The 18685-nt window shown below is 45.5% G+C and overlaps 1 protein-coding gene across 3 annotated transcripts in view; it reads right to left on the bottom strand.

Annotated features, from left to right (window-relative positions):
• The window catches only part of LOC140210827 (MICOS complex subunit mic25-like), a 753869-nt gene extending 738298 nt beyond the window's left edge, over window positions 1-15571 (bottom strand). For all 3 annotated transcript variants that reach the window (XM_072280091.1, XM_072280093.1, XM_072280092.1), the window contains exon 1: window positions 15446-15571. In XM_072280091.1, coding sequence (XP_072136192.1) covers window positions 15446-15526 — 81 coding nt within the window. In that variant the 5' untranslated portion in view covers window positions 15527-15571. The remainder of the gene's footprint in view (window positions 1-15445) is intronic.
• Window positions 15572-18685: the final 3114 nt, after the last annotated feature.

The raw sequence follows: 18685 nt of genomic DNA, 5'->3' as shown, positions 1-18685 counted from the left end.
TCCCCCCACCTTTATCTTAATTAAACCAGTCAGGATCTTGTCCAGCCTCAGCTTAGAATTGAAATCCTTTATTGTTGCAACATCTCTCTTTTCCAGTGTTTAATGTCTGTGAAATATGGCAAGAATCAGCCACATTTCTAGGTGGAGTTCAGTGACAACAAATTGCCTCTCGATTCCTTGCTTCTAATTACTATTCAGTCCACAGTCCAATTAATAGGAGACAGGTCTGGTGTTCAAACAGACAAAAGCCGTTCAACCAAATCAAAATCCAGACACAATCCTAACTAGAAAACACAAATGAAAGGGAGAGAAATATACGTAAAAGCGATGACAAGGTTCATCTGCATCTGCAGCAAGTGACACTTATTTAGGCATTTGTGTTTTAAAGGTTTCAGCATCAGGTTTTAGGAAACTTCTAAACAACATGTGATTCAATTAAATTCTCACCACCAGCAGTGAAGAGTAAATTTTCCCTGACAACTGTCAAAAACAATGAGCTTTAAATAGCACCAGCAAAGGATTAGATTGAAGTGATTGTGAAAGTAATAGTCAGTTTTATGTGAGATGGTATAACATCTCATTCACCATTCATTACACTGAGTTTATTAAGCTTTGTAGTTCTGACCGAAAACTCTCAACAGTTCCTTTGGCCAATATTCTTCAGAAGGTATTGACTAATAATTTAGTCTCTTCCACTATAAACTGATAGTTGGATAGGATTACACTGAGGTACAGTACCAAGATATGGAGGATAGGGAGCAGGAAAGGAGTTTTTTTTTAATGAATGCTACTGTAACACGCTGCAAGGTTTCACTGCTAATGTAATAGCCTCTCTGTAATGTTTCACTGCTAATGTAATGGTTTCTCTGTAGCAGCAATGTTTGGGCTATGACTAGAGGTAACGGGGCTTGGAATGTGGGGGCTATCCAATGAGAGAAAGTTTGTTCTTTCTTGTGAGTCTGGAAGAGAGATTTCCACGGTCTTTAGTCAACGAGAGAGGAAGAAGAAAGACGCGTGTGGAGAGAGCTGGGAGACTACTGGACAGAGTGGTCTGGGAGCGAGGGTCTGAAGGTCGGCAACGCTCGGAGGTCGATGATTGATGCATAGCCATAGCAGTGAGCTCCAACGTGCACTTTTGACCTTTCTCTTAAAATGGGCCCTTTAGCTTTTTATTTTCTTTATTAACCCTATATTCAGATTAAGATCTATAAAATTAAATCAGTTAATTGCATACGGTCTACTGTCTGATATTTTGCGGCACAGGTTTGTAACTGGGCAACACATCACACAGCATCAACGTGAACGAGATTTCTCAGTTTGGTGGGGCCAGAAGTTGTCTTCCCCTAGCGAACACGTGCTGGCCGAGCCTGAGGGTTACACTACTTACACACTCAGTGGCCACTATATTCAGTACACCTGTAGACCTGCTCATTTAAGCAAATATCTAATCAGCCAATTATGTGCCAGGAATACAATGCATAAAGGGACGCAGACATGGTCAAGAGGTTCAGTTGTTCAGACCATACATCAGAATCGGAAAGAAATGTGACTGCTTTTTAAAAAATTTCTATTCAAAGATCAAAGTTCAATGTAAATTTATTATTAGAGTACATGTATGTCACCACATACAACCCTGAGATTCTTTTTCCTGCAGGCATACTTAGCAAGTCTACACAGCAGTAACTGTAAGCAGGATCAATGAACAACAAATTATATATATAAACAACAGGAATTCTGCAGATGCTGGAAATTCAAGCAACACACATAGAAGTTGCTGGTGAACGCAGCAGGCCAGGCAGCATCCCTAGGAAGAGGTGCAGTCGACGTTTCAGGCCGAGACCCTTCGTCAGGACTACCTGAAGGAAGAGTGAGTAAGGGATTTGAAAGTTGGAGGGGGAGGGAGAGATCCAAAATGATAGGAGAAGACAGGAAGAGGAGGGATGGAGCCAGGAGCTGGACAGGTGATAGGCAAAAGGGGATACGAGAGGATCATGGAACAGGAAGTCTGGGAAGAAAGACAAGGGGGGGGGACCCAGAGGATGGGCAAGGGGTATATTCAGAGGGACAGAGGGAGAAAAAGGAGAGTGAGAGAAAGAATGTGTGTATAAAAATAAGTAACAGATGGGGTCCGAGGGGGAGGTGGGGCATTAGCGGAAGTTAGAGAAGTCGATGTTCATGCCATCAGGTTGGAGGCTACCCAGACGGAATATAAGGTGTTGTTCCTCCAACCTGAGTGTGGCCTCATCTTTATAGTAGAGGAGGCCGTGGATAGACATGTCAGAATGGGAATGGGATGTGGAATTAAAATGTGTGGCCACTGGGAGATCCTGCTTTCTCTGGCAGACAGAGCGTAGGTGTTCAGCAAAGCGGTCTCCCAGTCTGCGTCGGGTCTCGCCAATATATAAAAGGCCACATCGGGAGCACCGGACGCAGTATATCACCCCAGCCGACTCACAGGTGAAGTGTCGCCTCACCTGGAAGGACTGTTTGGGGCCCTGAATGGTGGTAGGGGAGGAAGTGTAAGGGTACGTGTAGCACTTGTTCCGCTTACACGGATAAGTGCCAGGAGGGAGATCAGTGGGGAGGGATGGGGGGACGAATGGACAAGGGAGTTGCGTAGGGAGCAATCCCTGCGGAATGCAGGGGGGGGGGAGGGAAAGATGCGCTTAGTGGTGGGATCCTGTTGGAGGTGGCGGAAGTAACGGAGAATAATATGTTGGACCCGGATGAGGACCAGGGGAACCCTATTCCTAGTGGGGTGGCAGGAGGATGGAGTGAGAGCAGATGTACATGAAATGGGGGAGATGCGTTTAAGAGCAGAGTTGATAGTGGAGGAAGGAAAGCCCCTTTCTTTAAAAAAGGAAGACATCTCCCTCGTCCTAGAATGAAAAGCCTCATCCTGAGAGCAGATGCGGCGGAGACGGAGGAATTGCGAGAAGGGGATGGCGTTTTTGCAAGAGACAGGGTGAGAAGAGAAATAGTCCAGATAGCTGTGAGAGTCAGTAGGCTTATAGTAGACATCAGTGGATAAGCTGTTTCCAGAGACAGAAAGATCTAGAAAGGGGAGGTGTCGGAAATGGACCAGGTAAACTTGAGGGCAGGGTGAAAGTTGGAGGCAAAGTTAATAAAGTCAACGAGTTCTGCATGCGTGCAGGAAGCAGCGCCAATGCAGTCATCGATGCAGCAAAGGAAAAGTGGGGGACAGATACCAGAATAGGCACGGAACATAGATTGTTCCACAAACCCAACAAAAAGGCAGGCATAGCTAGGACCCATATGGGTGCCCAGAGCTACACCTTTAGTTTGGAGGAAGTGGGAGGAGCCAAAGGAGAAATTATTAAGAGTAAGGACTAATTCCGCTAGACGGAGCAGAGTGGTGGTAGAGGGGAACTGATTAGGTCTGGAATCCAAAAAGAAGCGTAGAGCTTTGAGACCTTCCTGATGGGGGATGGAAGTATATAGGGACTGGACATCCATGGTGAAGATAAAGCAGTGGGGGCCAGGGAACTTAAAATCATCGAAAAGTTTAAGAGCGTGAGAAGTGTCACGAACATAGGTAGGAAGGGATTGAACAAGGGGGGATAAAACTGTGTCAAGGTAAGCAGAAACGAGTTCGGTGGGGCAGGAGCAAGCTGAGACAATAGGTCGGCCAGGACAGGCAGGTTTGTGGATCTTGGGTAGGAGGTAGAAACAGGAAGTGCGAGGTGTGGGAACTATAAGGTTGGGAGCAGTGGATGGGAGATCCCCTGAGCGGATAAAGTCAGTGATGGTGTGGAAGACAATGGCCTGGTGCTCCTTAGTGGGGTCACGATCGAGGGGTAAATAAGAGGAGGTATCCGCGAGTTGTCGCTGTGCCTCGGCAAGGTAGAGGTCAGTACGCCAGACTACAACAGCAGCCCCTTTATCGGCGGGTTTAATAATAAGGTTAGGATTACTGCGGAGGGAGTGGAGAGCAGAGCGTTCCGAAGGAGTGAGGTTGGAATGGGGACAAGGTGCGGTGAAGTCGAGAAGGTTGATGTCCCGTCGGCAGTTAGCGATAAAGAGATCCAGAGCAGGCAGAAGACCAGAGCGGGGTGTCCATGAAGAAGAGGGTTAAGTATATATAGACATACTTAATGTAATTAACATTTCTCTGCTATTATGTATTGCATTATACTGTTGCCACAAAAACAACAAACTTCACGATATATGCCAGTGATATTAAACCTGATTCTGATTGTAAGTGACTTTGGAATAATTGTTGGTGCCAGACGGGGTGGGGAGGGCGGTTTGAGTATCTCAAAAATTGTTGATCTCCTGGGATTTTCACATCTTCTAGACTTTACAGAGAATGGCGTGAAAAACAAGAAACATTCAGTGAGCAGCAGTTCTGTAGGCAAAAACACCTTGTTAATGAGAAAGGTCAGAGGAGATGCATTACATGTCGAACCTTGAAATGGATGCAGACTACAAACATACATTCAGTGTATGATGTTATGTGCCTTTGATGCTGCTGCAAATAATTTTTACCAGGGGTGATTGATAAGTTTGTGGCCTAAGGTAGAATGAGTCAATTTTAGAAAACCTAGCACATTTATTTTTCAACATAGTCCCCTCCCACATGTACACACTTAGTCCAGCGGTCCTGGAGCATACGGATCCCTTCTTTGTAGAAGTGGTCCACAGCAGGGGTGATTGATAAGTTCATGACCTAAAGTACAAGGAGATGAGTTATTAACTTCAAACTTTCTGCACTGTCACTCAGAGTTGAACTGAACATGCGTGTAACACTAGTGTCTTGAACCTCCAGGTGGTCCACAGCAGGGATGATTGATAAGTTCGTGGCCTAGGGTAGAAGGAGATGAGTTATACAGCTCTCGTTACATGCATATGCAGTTCAACTCCGAGTGAAAATTAAAGTTTGAAGTTAATAACTTATCTCCTTCTACTTTAGGCCACGAACTTATCAAGCACCCCTGCTGTGGACAACTTCTACAGAGAAGGAATCCGTATGCTCCATGACCGCTGGACTAAGTGTGTAAATGTAGGAAAAATAAATGTGCTAGGTTTTCTAAAATTGACATCGATTGTTTATTCCTCTCCATAACTGCTGCCTGAGATGTTGAGTTCTACCAGTATTTAATGCATGAGGCTAATCTTGATCTTTACCTTGTCCTTATGACAATAAACACAACTTTGACTTTTGCAATACAGATGTTGACATGTGAATATTGATGAATTGGTCTGGTACAACACTGTGGGCCAAAGGGCCTGCTACCGTGTTGTATTGTTCTATGTTCCTTTCTATCAGAAAAGATGAAATATGAAGGTAAGTTAGCAAATATTATAAAGATGATACCATAAGATTTTTCTAGATATACAAAACATAGAAACATAGAAAACCAACAACACAATACAGGCCCTTCGGCCCACAATGCTGTGCCAAACATGTACTTACTTTAGAAATTATCTAGGGTTACACATAGCCCTCTATTTTTCTGAACTCCATATACCTGTCCAGGAGTCTCTTAAAAGAACCTATTGTATCCGCCTCCACCACCATCGCCAGCAGCCCATTCCACGCACTCACCACTCTCTGCGTAAAAAAACTTACCCCTGACATCTCCTCTGTACCTACTTCCAATCACCTTAAAACTGTGCCCACTCATGTTAGCCATTTCAGTCCTGGGAAAAAGCCTCTGACTATCCACAAGATCAATGCCTCTCATCATCTCATACACCTCTATCAGATCGCCTCTCATCCTCCACAGTTCCAAGGAGAAAGGGCCGAGTTCACTCAACCTGTTCTCATAAGGCATGCTCCCCAATCCAGTCAACATCCTTGTAAATCTCCTCTATACCCTTTCTATAGCTTCCACATCCTTCCTGTAGTGAGGTGACCAAAACTGAGCACAGTACTCCAAGTGGGGTCTGACGAGGATCATATATAGCTGTAGCATTACCTCCCAGCTCTTAAACTCAATCCCACGGTTGATGAAGGCCAATGCACCATATGCCTTCTTAACCACACAGTCAACCTGCTCAGCAGCCTTGAGTGTCTTAAGGACTCAGACCCCAAGATCCCTCTGATCCTTCACACTGCCAAGTCTTACCATTAATACTATATTCTGCCATCATAATTGACCTACCAAATTGAACTACCTCACACTTATTTGGGTTGAACTCCATCTGTCACTTCTCAGCCCAGTTTTGCATCCTATCAGTGTCCCGCTGTAACCTATGACAGCCCTCCACACTATCCACAACACCCCCAAATTTACTAACTCATCCCTCCACTTCCTCATCCAGGTTGTTTATAAAAATCATGGAGAGGGGTCCCAGAACAGATCCCTGAGGCACACCACTTGGTCATTGACCTCCATGCAGAATATGATCCATCTATAACCTGTCTTTGCCTTCTGTGTGCAGGCCAATTCTGGATCCACAAAGCAAGGTTCCCTTGGATCCCATGCCTCCTTCCTTTCTCAATAAGCCTGGCATGGGGTACCTTATCAAATGCCTTGCTGAAATCCATATACACTACATCTACTGCTCTACCTTCATCAATGTGTTTAGTCACATCCTCAAAAAATTCAATCAGGCTCGTAAGGCATGACCTGCCTTTGACAAAGCCATGATGACTACTCCTAATCACATTATGCCTCTCCAAATGTTCATAAATCCTGCCTCTCAGGATCTTTTCCATCAACTTACCAACCACTGAAATAAGACTCACTGGTCTATAATTTCCTGGGCTATCTCTACTCCCTTTCTTGAATAAGGAAAAAACATCTGCCACCCTCCAATCCTCCGGAACCTCTCCCGTTCCCATTTATGATACAAGGATCATTGTCAGAGGCTCAGCAATCTCCTCCCTCGCCTCCCACAGTAGCCTGGGGTACATCTCATCTGGTCCCGGAGACTTATCCTCTTTCTTCGTGTCTATATACTCAAGCTTTTCAATCCGCTGTAAGTCAAATAAAGAGTAAAAGAGATATCACAGTGGATAACGGACCACTGGAAAATTATACTGGGGGTATTAATGGTGGACAAAGAAATGGCGGACAGACTGAATAAATATTTTTATGAGGAAGAGACTGACAGTATTCCAGTGATTCAAGGGGGCAGAAGTGAGTGTATTTGCTATTACTAAGGAGAAGGTACTTGGGAAACTGAAAGGTCTAAAGGTAGATAAGTCATCTGGACGAAATAGACTACATCTGAAAAAGATGATGAGACTTCCGTCAGTCAGGGTCGACTACGGACGTTGCATCCTCGCTGTCTAGATATGCAAGCCAGGACAGTACGATATGGAGAGCAAGCTATTGCCCATGTAGCAAGCTCCCCCTCTCCACACATCTGATGAATCCAAATGAACAGCATAGACCGACAGAGTTTGGCACCAATAGCATCATAGGAGTTGTCAGTCAGTGTTGAACTCAATATAGCACTACCTCAGGGATTCCAGCTCCAGATTTTTCCCTTTGGAATTTGCTCCTGAAGCCTTCACCATATATAGGTATAGCTGCAAGGCAGCGGAGGTTTGCGTTCAGTTTTTTTCTCCAAGATGAACTGCCAACCATGGTTGACTGGTTTTAAGGTACCAGTAACCTGCTTTTGCCCCTTCTCCTCTCAGTAGAAATGGCTCCATCGGGCTTCGTAGCTAAGCCACACGTGAAGGCCAGGAGCTGGACTTAGTTGTCACAGGCTATTTGAGGCCCATGCCATTGGGAGTATTTAATAGGTAGTGGGAGCTTGTCCACATTAACACTCCTGGCTGCAACAACCTTTAAGATGGCAGAAAGGGGATGCCAAGCTGAACCATCAGTTTGTTTAAAGAAGCGTGGTTTTTGACTCCTAATACCAACTATCTCACTGGTAAATGTACAATCTCTGGTAAATAAGATTGAAGATCTTAAAGCTAAGATACTGTACCAGAGGAACATTAGGATCACTTGCATCTTTTGTTTCACGGAATCTTGGTTGCTCCGGACACAGCGATTCAGATTGATAGGTTCACAATACACCACCAAGATAGGACCTCTGAGCCTTTCTAAGGCGGGGAGGAGGAGAGTGCTTCATGATCAACTCCTTGTGGTGCACAAATGTGGCAGTGGTGTCCCAGTCCTGTTCACCATATCTGGAACACCTCATGATCAAGTGTCGTCCCCATTTTACCTGCCACATGAGACTTCTGCAATCATTTTGGTGGTGGTGTACGTTCCACCAAAGGCTAGTGAAAAACAGATTGTCAATGAACTGAGCAAAGTAACCAATAAGCAAGAAACAGCACGTCCTGATGCCTTCCCCATCATTTTGGAGGATTTTAACCATGCCAGCTTGAAAAAGTCACTAAATAATTATTACCAACAAATCACTTGTAGTACCATAGGAAACAACAGACTGGATGGACCACTGTTACACCACCATCAAGAATGCCTACCATGCTATCCCACGCCGCATTTTGAGAAGTCTAATCACCTAGCTGTACTTGTACTCCGAGTACAGTCAGGACTGCAGTCCGCAGCACCAGTAGTGAGCACCAAGAAAGTACGGACAAGGGAGGCACAGGAACGCTTATAGGACTGCTTTAAATTGGTAGACTGGACTGTATTCAGGGATTCACCGATTTTGTATGAGTACGCCACAGCTGTCACTGACTGCATTAAAATCTGTGTGAATGGGTGTGTCCCATGAGAACCTACTGGACATACCCAAATCAAAAGCCGCGGATAAACCATGATGTTCATCGTCTGCTGAGGGCTAGATCTGTGGCACCCAGGTCCTGCAACCCAGGTCTATACAAGAAAACCAGGTCTGACTTGTGGAGGGCGACTTCAAGAGTGAAGGAACAATTCCAAGCAAGGTTGGAGGCAACATCAGATGCACATCAACTCTGGCAGGGTTTGCAGGCCATTACTTCCTACAAAGCAAAACTCAACATCATGAACGGCAGCGATGCTTCACTCCCAGATGAGCTCAATGTCTTTTATGCTCACTTTGAAAGAGAGAATAAAACTTCAGTTATCCAGATCCCTGTAGCACCCAGTGACCCTGTAAACTCTGACTCAGAGGCTGACGTTAGGCTGTCCTTCAAGGGGGTGAACACTCACAAGGCAACAGGCCCCAATGGGGTACCTGCTAAGGATCTGAAAATCTGTGCCAACCAACTGGTGGCTGTGCTCAAAGACATTTTCAATCTCTCATTGCTACAGTTGTAAGTTCCCACTTGCTTCAAAAGGGCAACAATTATACCAGTGCACAAGAAGAGCAGCATGAGCTGCCTTAACAACCATTGTCAAGTAGAACTCACATCTACAGTGATGAAGTGCTTTGAGAGGTTGGTCGTGAGCTAGAATCAAATCCTGCCTCAGCAAGCACCTGGACCCCTGCAGTTTGCCTAGTGCCATAAAAGGTCCACAGTGGACACGATCTTATTGGCTCTCCAGGTGGCCCTGGATCACCTGGAGAACACAAACAACCATGTCAGGGTTGCTGTTTACTGACTACAGCTCAGCGTTTAACACCATCGTTCCTACAGTTCTGACTGGAAAGATCTAGAACCTGGGCCTCTGTACCTCCCTCTACAAATGGATCCTCGACTCCCTAACTGGAAAACTACAATCTGTGCGGATTGGAAATAACATCTCCACCTCAATGACAATCAACTTTAGCGCACCTCAGGGATGTGTGTTTAGCCCACTGCTCTACTCTCTCTACACCCATGACTGTGTGGCTAGGCACAGCTCAAATACCATCTATAAGGGGGTGAACACTCGCAAGGCAACAGGCCCCAATAACCATTATTGGCATATTCTCAGATGGTGATGAGAAGGCATACAGGAGCAAGATATACCAACTAGTTAAGTGGTGTCGCAGCGACAACCTTATACTCAATGTCATTAAGGCCAAAGAATTGATTGTAGACTTCAGAAAGGATAAGACCAGAGAACACACTCCAGTCCTCATGGGGGGGATCAAAAGTGAAGAGAGAGAGAGAGAGAGTAATTTCATATTCCTAGGTGTCAATATCTCTGAGGATCTGACCTGGATCCAACCCATCTATGCAACCATAAAAATTAAAGACAGCAGTTATATTTCATTAGGAGTTTGAGGAGATTTAGTATAGTGTCAAAAGGACTCACAAATTTCTACACATGTACTGTGGAGAGCATTCTAACTAGCTGCATCACTATCTGGTATGGGGCAGCTACTGAAGTAAACCACAGAGAGTATTAAACAGTCCACTCCATCGTGGGCACTCACCTCCATAATATCCAAGACACCTTCAAGGAGCAGTGCCTCAAAAAAGGCAGCGCTCATCATTAAAGACCCTATCGCCCAGGACATGCCCTTTTCTCATTGCTACCATCAGGACAAAGGTACAGAAGCCTGAAGGTACTCACTCAGTGATTCAGGAACACTTTCTTTCCTTCTGCTATCTGGTTTCTGAATGGACACTAACTCACTACTTTATTTCTTTTTTTTTTGCACTAATTTAATTTGACTATTATATATACATATTCACTGCAACGTACAGTTTTTTCCCTCTATTATTACTGTGTATTGCATTGTACCACTGCCGCAAAGTTAACAAATTTCACAACATATACTGGTAATATTAAACCTGATTCTGATTCTCAATAAGAAGCAGCTGAAGAGATTGTGGAGGCATTAGAAATTATCTTTCAAGAATCATCAGATTCTGGAATGATTCCAGAGGACTGGAAAATTGCAAACATCATTCTACTCTTTAAGAAAGGAGGGAGGCAGAAGAAAGGAAATTAAAAGCCATTTAGCCTGATTTCAGAAGTTGGGAAGATGTTGGAGTCCATTGTAAAGGATAAGGTTTCGGGGTACTTGGAGGCACGTGATAAAATAATCCAAGGTCAACATGGCTTCCTTAAAGGGAATACTTGCCTGACAAAACTGTAGAGTAGAAGGTTCCCATCTGCTTCGAAAGGATGACAATCACACTATTGCCCAAGTACAGCAAGGTGAACTGCCTAACGAATATTGGGAAGTGGCACTCACACCTACTGCGATGAAGTGTTTTGAGAGGTTTGTCATGGCTAAAATCAACTTCTGCCTAAGCAAGGATCTGCTACAATTGGCCTATCACTACAATAGGTCTATAGTGGTTGCAATTTCACTGGCTCTCTACTTGGATCACCTAGACAATAGTAACATTTACATCAGGCTGCTGTTGATTGAAACCTTACCTTTCCCCTCCACATAGCCCTTCATTATCCTCTCATCCATGTGCCTATCTAAGAGATTCTTAAACGTTCCTAATGTATCTGCCTCTCTCACTAGCCCTGGCAGTGCATTCCACCACTGCCTTGATGTCCTACCCATGACATCCCCCTATACATTCCTCCAACCACCCTAAAGTTATGCTCCCTCACAGCAGCCATTTCTGGCCTGTGAAAAAAATCTCTGGGAGTCCACTCTATCTATGTCTCTATCATCTCGTACAACTCTATCAAGTCTCCTCTCATCCTCCTTCTCTCCAAAGAAACAAGACCTAGCTCACTCAATCTACCTGCATTAGACATGTTTTCTAATCCAGGCAGCATCCTGGTAAATCTCTGCAGCCTCTCTAAAGCTTCAACATCCTTCTTATAATGAAGTGACCAGAAATGAGTGCAATACTAATTAACTGAATAAATCTCAAGTTAGAAACAAACAGCAAGCATGGAAGTTTAGGACTGTTTGAATAACCCACCTGGTTCACTGATATCATCAAGGAAAGGAATTCTATCATCCTTCCCGTGGCCTATACCTGACTCCATAATAACTAATGCAGTTGATTCTTTGTTTGTATACTGTAACAGTCAGGGATGGTCAATAAATATACAAAGTCCATAAGACATAGAAGCATAACGACACCATTCAGCCCAACAATTCTGCTACACATTTGCTCACGGATGATTTGTCTTTCCTTCTCGACCACATTCACCTGCCTTCATTGTGTAACTTCTGAAATTGTATGAGGCAATTTTTTAATGGCTCTGGGCCTGTACTCACTAAAATGTAGAAGGATAAGGAAGAATAAATCAGCCATGATCAAATAGCAGAGCAAACTCGATGAGCCAAATTCCGCTCCTATGCTTTTTGGTCTAATAGTCTAATCTCTGCCCGGACTTTTTTTTTTAACCTAAATCCACCCTCATTCCATCTTCATCATCATCATGTGCTGTATCATGTGATGTAGGTGATCACAATCTCATGACTATGATTGTTCTTGGCAAATGTTTCCACAATATTTGCCACTGCCTGCTTCAGAACAATGCCCTCACAAGACAAGCGACATCAGCCATTATCAATACTCTTCACAGATTGTCTGCCTGGTGTCAGTGGTCACCAATGTTCCCTCTGAGGTGTGCACATGTGCAAGCACACATATCTGTTGCCACTAGATCACATCTCCTTTTCCAGTTTCTGATGCGGACAGTGTTGATAACAAGTAGTTTGCAACACGCACCACCTGCTCCCATGGCTTCATATGACCCTGATCAGAGGCGGGGGGGGGGGGGGGGGAGGGCTATGCTGGTGCTACACCTTGCCCAAGGGTGACCTGCAGGCTAGGAGAGGGAAGGTACACCTTACACCTCCTTTGGCAGAGACGCATCTCCACCTCGCCATCCAGCATTCCATTATAATTCTGTTTATTAAATTGAACACAGTTATTTTTGATCCACTCTCAAAATGAATACAAAATTTTAAGTCACTGTCTATAAGATATTTTATTCTTATTCAAATTCACAGAACGTTACAGTACAGAAACAGGCCCTTCAGCACATCTAGTCTGTGCTAAACTATTATTCTGCTTAGTCCCATCAACCTGCACCCAGACCACAGCCCTCGATACCAGGGGTTCCCAAGCGGAGATCCACGGACCTTTTGCTTAATGGCATTGGTGCATGGCATGAAACAGGTTGGGAATCCCTGCTCTATACCCCCTCCCATCCATAGAGCTATCCAAGCTTCTCTTAAATGTTGAAATCGAACCCACATCCACCATTTCCGCTGACAGCTCGTTCCACACTCTCACCACCCTCTGAGTGAAGAGTTTCCCCTCAGGTTCCCCTTAAATACTTCACCCATGACCTCTAGTTGTAGTTGTAGTCTCACCCAACCTCAGTAGAAAAAGCCTGCTTCCATTTACATTGTCAAAATCCCTCCTAATTTTGTATACTCTGACATCACTTATTCCAGCTGCCTCAGAACCAAGATAGCCTGTTCCCTCACTGGCTTCTTCAACAACACAAGACCTTAAGACACAGGAGCAAAGTTAGGTCTTTTGGCCCATCGAGTCTGATTTACGCCCTTTCGGACAGTGGTGACCTAGAATGATACAGGACAGAATCAGAACCTACAGTTCAATTGGTCCATGTCAAGTAGCTAGTCCCATTTTCCTACATTTGGCCCATATCCTCAAAACATTTCCTATCTACATACCTGTCAAAGTACCTTTCAAATGTTGCTAATATAGCTGACTCAACCACTTCCTCTAGCAGCTCATTTTATGTACTGAGCACCCTCTGTTGTCCCACAGGTTCCTATTAAACTTCTCCCCCTCACTCTCAGCTTAAGTCTATCCCCTGGGTCTTGATTAGCAGCCCAGGGAAAAATACCGTACCCATTCAACCTATCCATGCCCCTTATGACTTTGTACATCTCTATAAGATCATTGTTCATTTTTGTGCTCTCCAGCGAAAGTAGTCTCAACTTGCTCAACCTCTCTCCATGATTTTATTCATTTATTGATAGAGCGTGGAACAGGCCTTTCCAGCCCAAGCAGCCATATCACCCATCAACCCACATCACCCATCAACCCACCTAGCCGAATCACAGCACAATTTACAATGACCAATTCGCCTACTAACAGGTACGCCTTTGGACTGTGGGAGGAAACTAGAGCACCTGGAGGAAACCCACACAGTCGCAGAGAGGACATACAAACTCCTTGCAGTTCCTGAATTGAACTTTGAAGTGCCCTGAGAGACAATAGTGACACGCTAACCACTGGGCTGGCATGGTTCGAGTGCAGGCAACATCCTCGTAGATCTCCTCTGCACTCTCTCCACCTTTGCTATAACAAGTTGACCACAAATGAACAAAACATTCCAAGCGCAGCCTCACCAGCATCTGCCCAACTTCAAAATTCTATACACAATGTCCAATATAGAACTAGAAGAAGTGTGTATCATGTTGTTTTTCATCTCCACCCCAATGGACTTGATCTCCACCAAGCCCAGATCATCTCTGCCAACTGGCATTCTACCTGACCACTGAGCAGACGTCCCACCCCACAAAAACTCATTTCAGGGAGGTAGCACCATCAATTTGCAGGAGACTTCCGGAACTTCAGGGAGAGGTGGGATGTCTGCAATAGAGTAGCTCCTTAGCAGCTAGCCAGCTGGTTTAAATAACATTAGCTATGCTAATGAATGACACCTGTTAAACCCACCTCAACACATCTTTTACAGTCTTAACCCACCATGGGCAATAGAAAAGTCACTGTTACAAACAGTGCAGCGAGCAACACTGTCATTATTTTGACCCTTATTAGATAGGGGTACACTTTAGTGTAGTCTGGGGTGACGTATGTTTTATTTTTGTTGGAACACTCTGCAATGGCACACTCTCGCTCACGTTCTCGTTCTCTCTCTCTCTCTCGTGGTCGCTCGCGCGCTCTCGCTTGCTTTCTCTCTCGCTCTTGCTTTTCTCTTGCTCACTCACAAAAAAATTGATTTCCGTGATATTATGTATAATTTGCCGGCATCAGGGAGCCACTATTAATATGCGGGAGACTCCTGGAAGTTCCGGGAGAGGTGGGATGTCTGACTGAGAATTCTGGTTGGTCCAGAATTCATAGCTGATCCCAATTCATCTGAACATATGGACTCACTATTCAAACCTGGCTCTTCCCACCTCTACCTCCAAGCCCACACCAGAACACTCCTCCTCCCCACATTGCCCCACCCTCTTTCACGCAAAGCTCCTCCCTATCCTGCCACCAGATCCTTATCACACACGCTCCTGGCTTTTCCTCTCCAATTAGCTGGTTCCTCCCCACTACAGAGCCTCACATCTCCTCACCTGGCGCCTCCCCACGTGTCCCATTGCCACATGGCTCCTCCCCCTACGTGGCCCCGCCCCCTTCGAGACTCCTCCCACTCCTCCACTAGCCTCCATTACTTTACGTGACCCCGCCCCTATGAGACTCCTCCCCCTCCCTCGCGTGACTCCTCCCAGGTTCCCACGTGCGACCACCTCCCTTGTGAACCCCGCCCCCTCACACGTGGCCCCCCCCACGAGGCCCCGGCCACCCCGTTCACCACCTGCCAACTTCAGGCACCTCGTCTGCACGTCGCTTCGCCCCTTCCTCTTTGCCCCGCCCATCCTATGACCCCGCCTCCGCGAGGCCCCGCCCAGTCCCGGCAACACGCCCACTCACCCGCAGGCCCTGCAGCACCGTGACCCGCTGCTGTCCGTCCACGCCGAAGGAGACGCGCCGAGTACTGCTGCTCGCACCCATCCCTGCCGATGCCTCAGCTCCCGGGCTCTTGGCAACACCTCAGCAACCGCACCATCCACCCCTGCGGTTGGCCCGTAGCCGACCAACCAGGTTCCTCGGCGAGGCCCGGGTGGATGGTGACGACACGGCCGTGTTTTTGCGCAAAGGCTTGTGGGTTCTGTAGTCTCATACATCCAAGTGCCCACAGTACGTCTGGCCAATGCCTTCTGAAGCCTCAGCATTACATCTTTGCATTCATATTCTAGTCCTCTGTGTTAACATGGCGTTTGCCTTCCTTAACACAAAATATTCTGCAGATGCTGGGGTCAAAGCAACACTCACAACACGCTGGAGGAACTCAGCAGGTCGGGCAGCATCCATGGAAACGATGAGTCAACGTTTCGGGCCGGAACGTCGACTCATCGTTTCCTTTTGCCTTCCTTACCACCGCCTCAACCTGCAAGTTATCCTTAGGGAATCCTGCTCAAGGACTTTCAAGTCCACCTCCACGATGATTTTAGAATTTTCTCCCCATCCACGCCTTTATTCCATCTTCCAACGTGCAAGACTCTACACCGTATTCCATTTGCCTGCCACTTCTTTGCCCATTCTGTCTAACCTACCCCTCACTACCTGCCCTCCACTTATCTTCATATCATCCCCAGCCGCAGCCACAAAACCATCAATTCCTTCAACTAGATCGTTGACACGTGTCGTGAATAGAAGCAGTCCCCACACTGAATCCTGCAGAACACCGCTTGTCACCAGCAGCATACCAAAATAGGTCCCCTTCATGCCCACATTTGCCCCCCTGCCAGTCAGCCAATCTTCTATCCACTCTAGTATCTTTCCCGTAATACCATGGACTACTACCTTGTTAAGCAGCCTCCTGTGTAGCACCTTGCTAAAGGCCTTCTGAAAATCCAAATAAACAACAGCCTCTGACTCTCCTTTGTCTATCTAATTTTTAAAAATCATGGAAGGGATAGGTAAGATAGAGGCAGGAAAGTTGTTTCCACTGGTAGGTGAGACTAGAACTAGGGGGCATAGCCTCAAATTTCAGGGGAGCAGATGAAATGGAACCACTTTTCCCAGAGAGTGGTGAATCTGGAATTCTCTGCCCAATGAAGCAGTGGAAGCTATCTCAATAAATATATTTAAGGGAAGGTTGGATAGATTTTTGCATAGTAGAGGTGTTAAGGGTTATAGGGCAGGTAGGTGGAGATGAGACCATGGCCAGATCAGCCATGATCTTACTGAATGGCAGAGCAGGATCGAAGGGCCAGATGGCCGACTCCTGCTCCTATTTCTTATGTTCTTATCCCACCTAGTATTACCTCAAAAAATTCCAACAGATTTGTCAGGCAAGGTTTTCTCTTGAGGAAACCATGCTGATTTTGGCCTATTTTATCATCTGCCTCCAAATACCCCAAAACCTCATCAATAATAATCGACTCCAACATCTTCCCAATGAAGTGTCTCAGCACGAAATGCCAACTGTCCATTTCCCTCCACGGATGACGCCTGATCTGCTGAGTTCCTCCAGCTTTTTGTATGTTGCCCCAACCTTTGATCCCAGTGACTGACAGGTCCAGGGGTAGTTGTTGTAAACCTGTAAAGTACTTTGGGAGATCTTACCAAAGTGAAGACCGCTTACAAATCCCGATCGTTATGAAACAAACCTCTTGGTTAATTGAGTCTATGTCAAGTTTGCGATATGTATTGTTTATTTATTTATTATCAGTATTTCTTTTTCTTTCGTATTTGCACAATTTGTTGTTTTTTGCACATTAGTGGGTTTTTTTCGCCCTGTTGTTGTGGTTTTTTGTGGATTCTATTACAGCTCTTGCATTTACTGTGAATGCCCACAAGAAAATGAATCTGGTGACATATTTGTACTTTGAACATAAATTTATTTTCAACTTTAAGTTTATTGTATTCTGCACAAGTGCACGTACAATGAAAACCTTGCTTGCAACAGCATCGCTGGCACGTAGCAGCAGGTGAGCAGCGTGCACAAGAAGAACATACAACATAAATTATACAAGAAAGAAAAAACAAAGTAGCCATACCTTTCTGTACTGAGGTAGTGAACACAAGTCATGGCTTGATCAGTCATGTCTGGGTCGCCTGGGTGAGGATGTCTGATGTTGAAGGACACAAATCACCCAATGACCCCAGGGTACCTCAAGTTTGAGGTGTTGAGAGTAGCGTGAGATGTGTTCTTCACAATGTTCAAATACGGCCAGCATGGCATGCTCCAGAGTTCAATTCCAGCGTTGTTCTGTTCAGAGTTTCCATATGTCCTCCCTGTGGAACGCGTCCATTTTCTCGGGACATCATGGTAGCGTGGCAGTGAGAGAGACTATGACAGCTTGGAGATCAGAGTTCGGTCCCAGCGTCCTCTCCGGGTTCCTCCCACACCCCGAAGACATACTGGTTAGTAAGTTAATTGGTAAATTTTCCCATGATTGGGTTAGGCTTAATCAGGTTTGTGGGGTTGCTGACTTGAATGCCAGAAGGGCCTACTCGGTGCTGTATTGCTAAAATTAAACAGGTTTGAGAATCCAATTGCATTTGTCATGAATGGCTGCTTTCCCCCGGACTGGGATATCTATCTGAGGACTGTTGTTCATTTCATGTCACTTCTCCTTGTTCCGAAGCTGAAGTAGTCCTTGCAAACAGGTTGAACTGACTCCAGAAGCCTGCACCGCCGCGTTATTCCTCCAGGTGGCAGCCTTTACCCATAGAAACTGCGATTGCTCAACAGCGCCCTCTGCTGGAGATTATTCAGATTTCAGCAAAGCTCCACGCTAGACATCTATCTGTCTGCACCATTACACAGAGAAATCCCGTTTCCCACTAATGGGAGCAGGACGGCTCGAATGGCAGCTTTCTGTGCTGTTTGAGTCCAAGGGGAATTTTTCTCACAACCTGCTCTCCACACATCAGCTCTGCCTCTCACCTACACATGATCAGAAACAAGTTTGTTATTATTGACAAATGTTATGAAGTTTGTTGTACTCTGTCGGCAGGACAGCGCAAGACACAAGTAATTATTATGTTATAAAATAAATAACATAAAAGAGGAATAAATGAACTAGTGTTCATGGGTTCATGATCCATTCATAAATTTGATGGCAGAAGGGAAGCTCAGAATCAGGTTTAATATCACTGGCA

Source organism: Mobula birostris, chromosome 16 (assembly GCF_030028105.1).
Source record: "Mobula birostris isolate sMobBir1 chromosome 16, sMobBir1.hap1, whole genome shotgun sequence".
Lineage (NCBI taxonomy): Eukaryota > Metazoa > Chordata > Chondrichthyes > Myliobatiformes > Myliobatidae > Mobula > Mobula birostris.
This window is presented reverse-complemented; position numbering and strand designations above follow the sequence as displayed.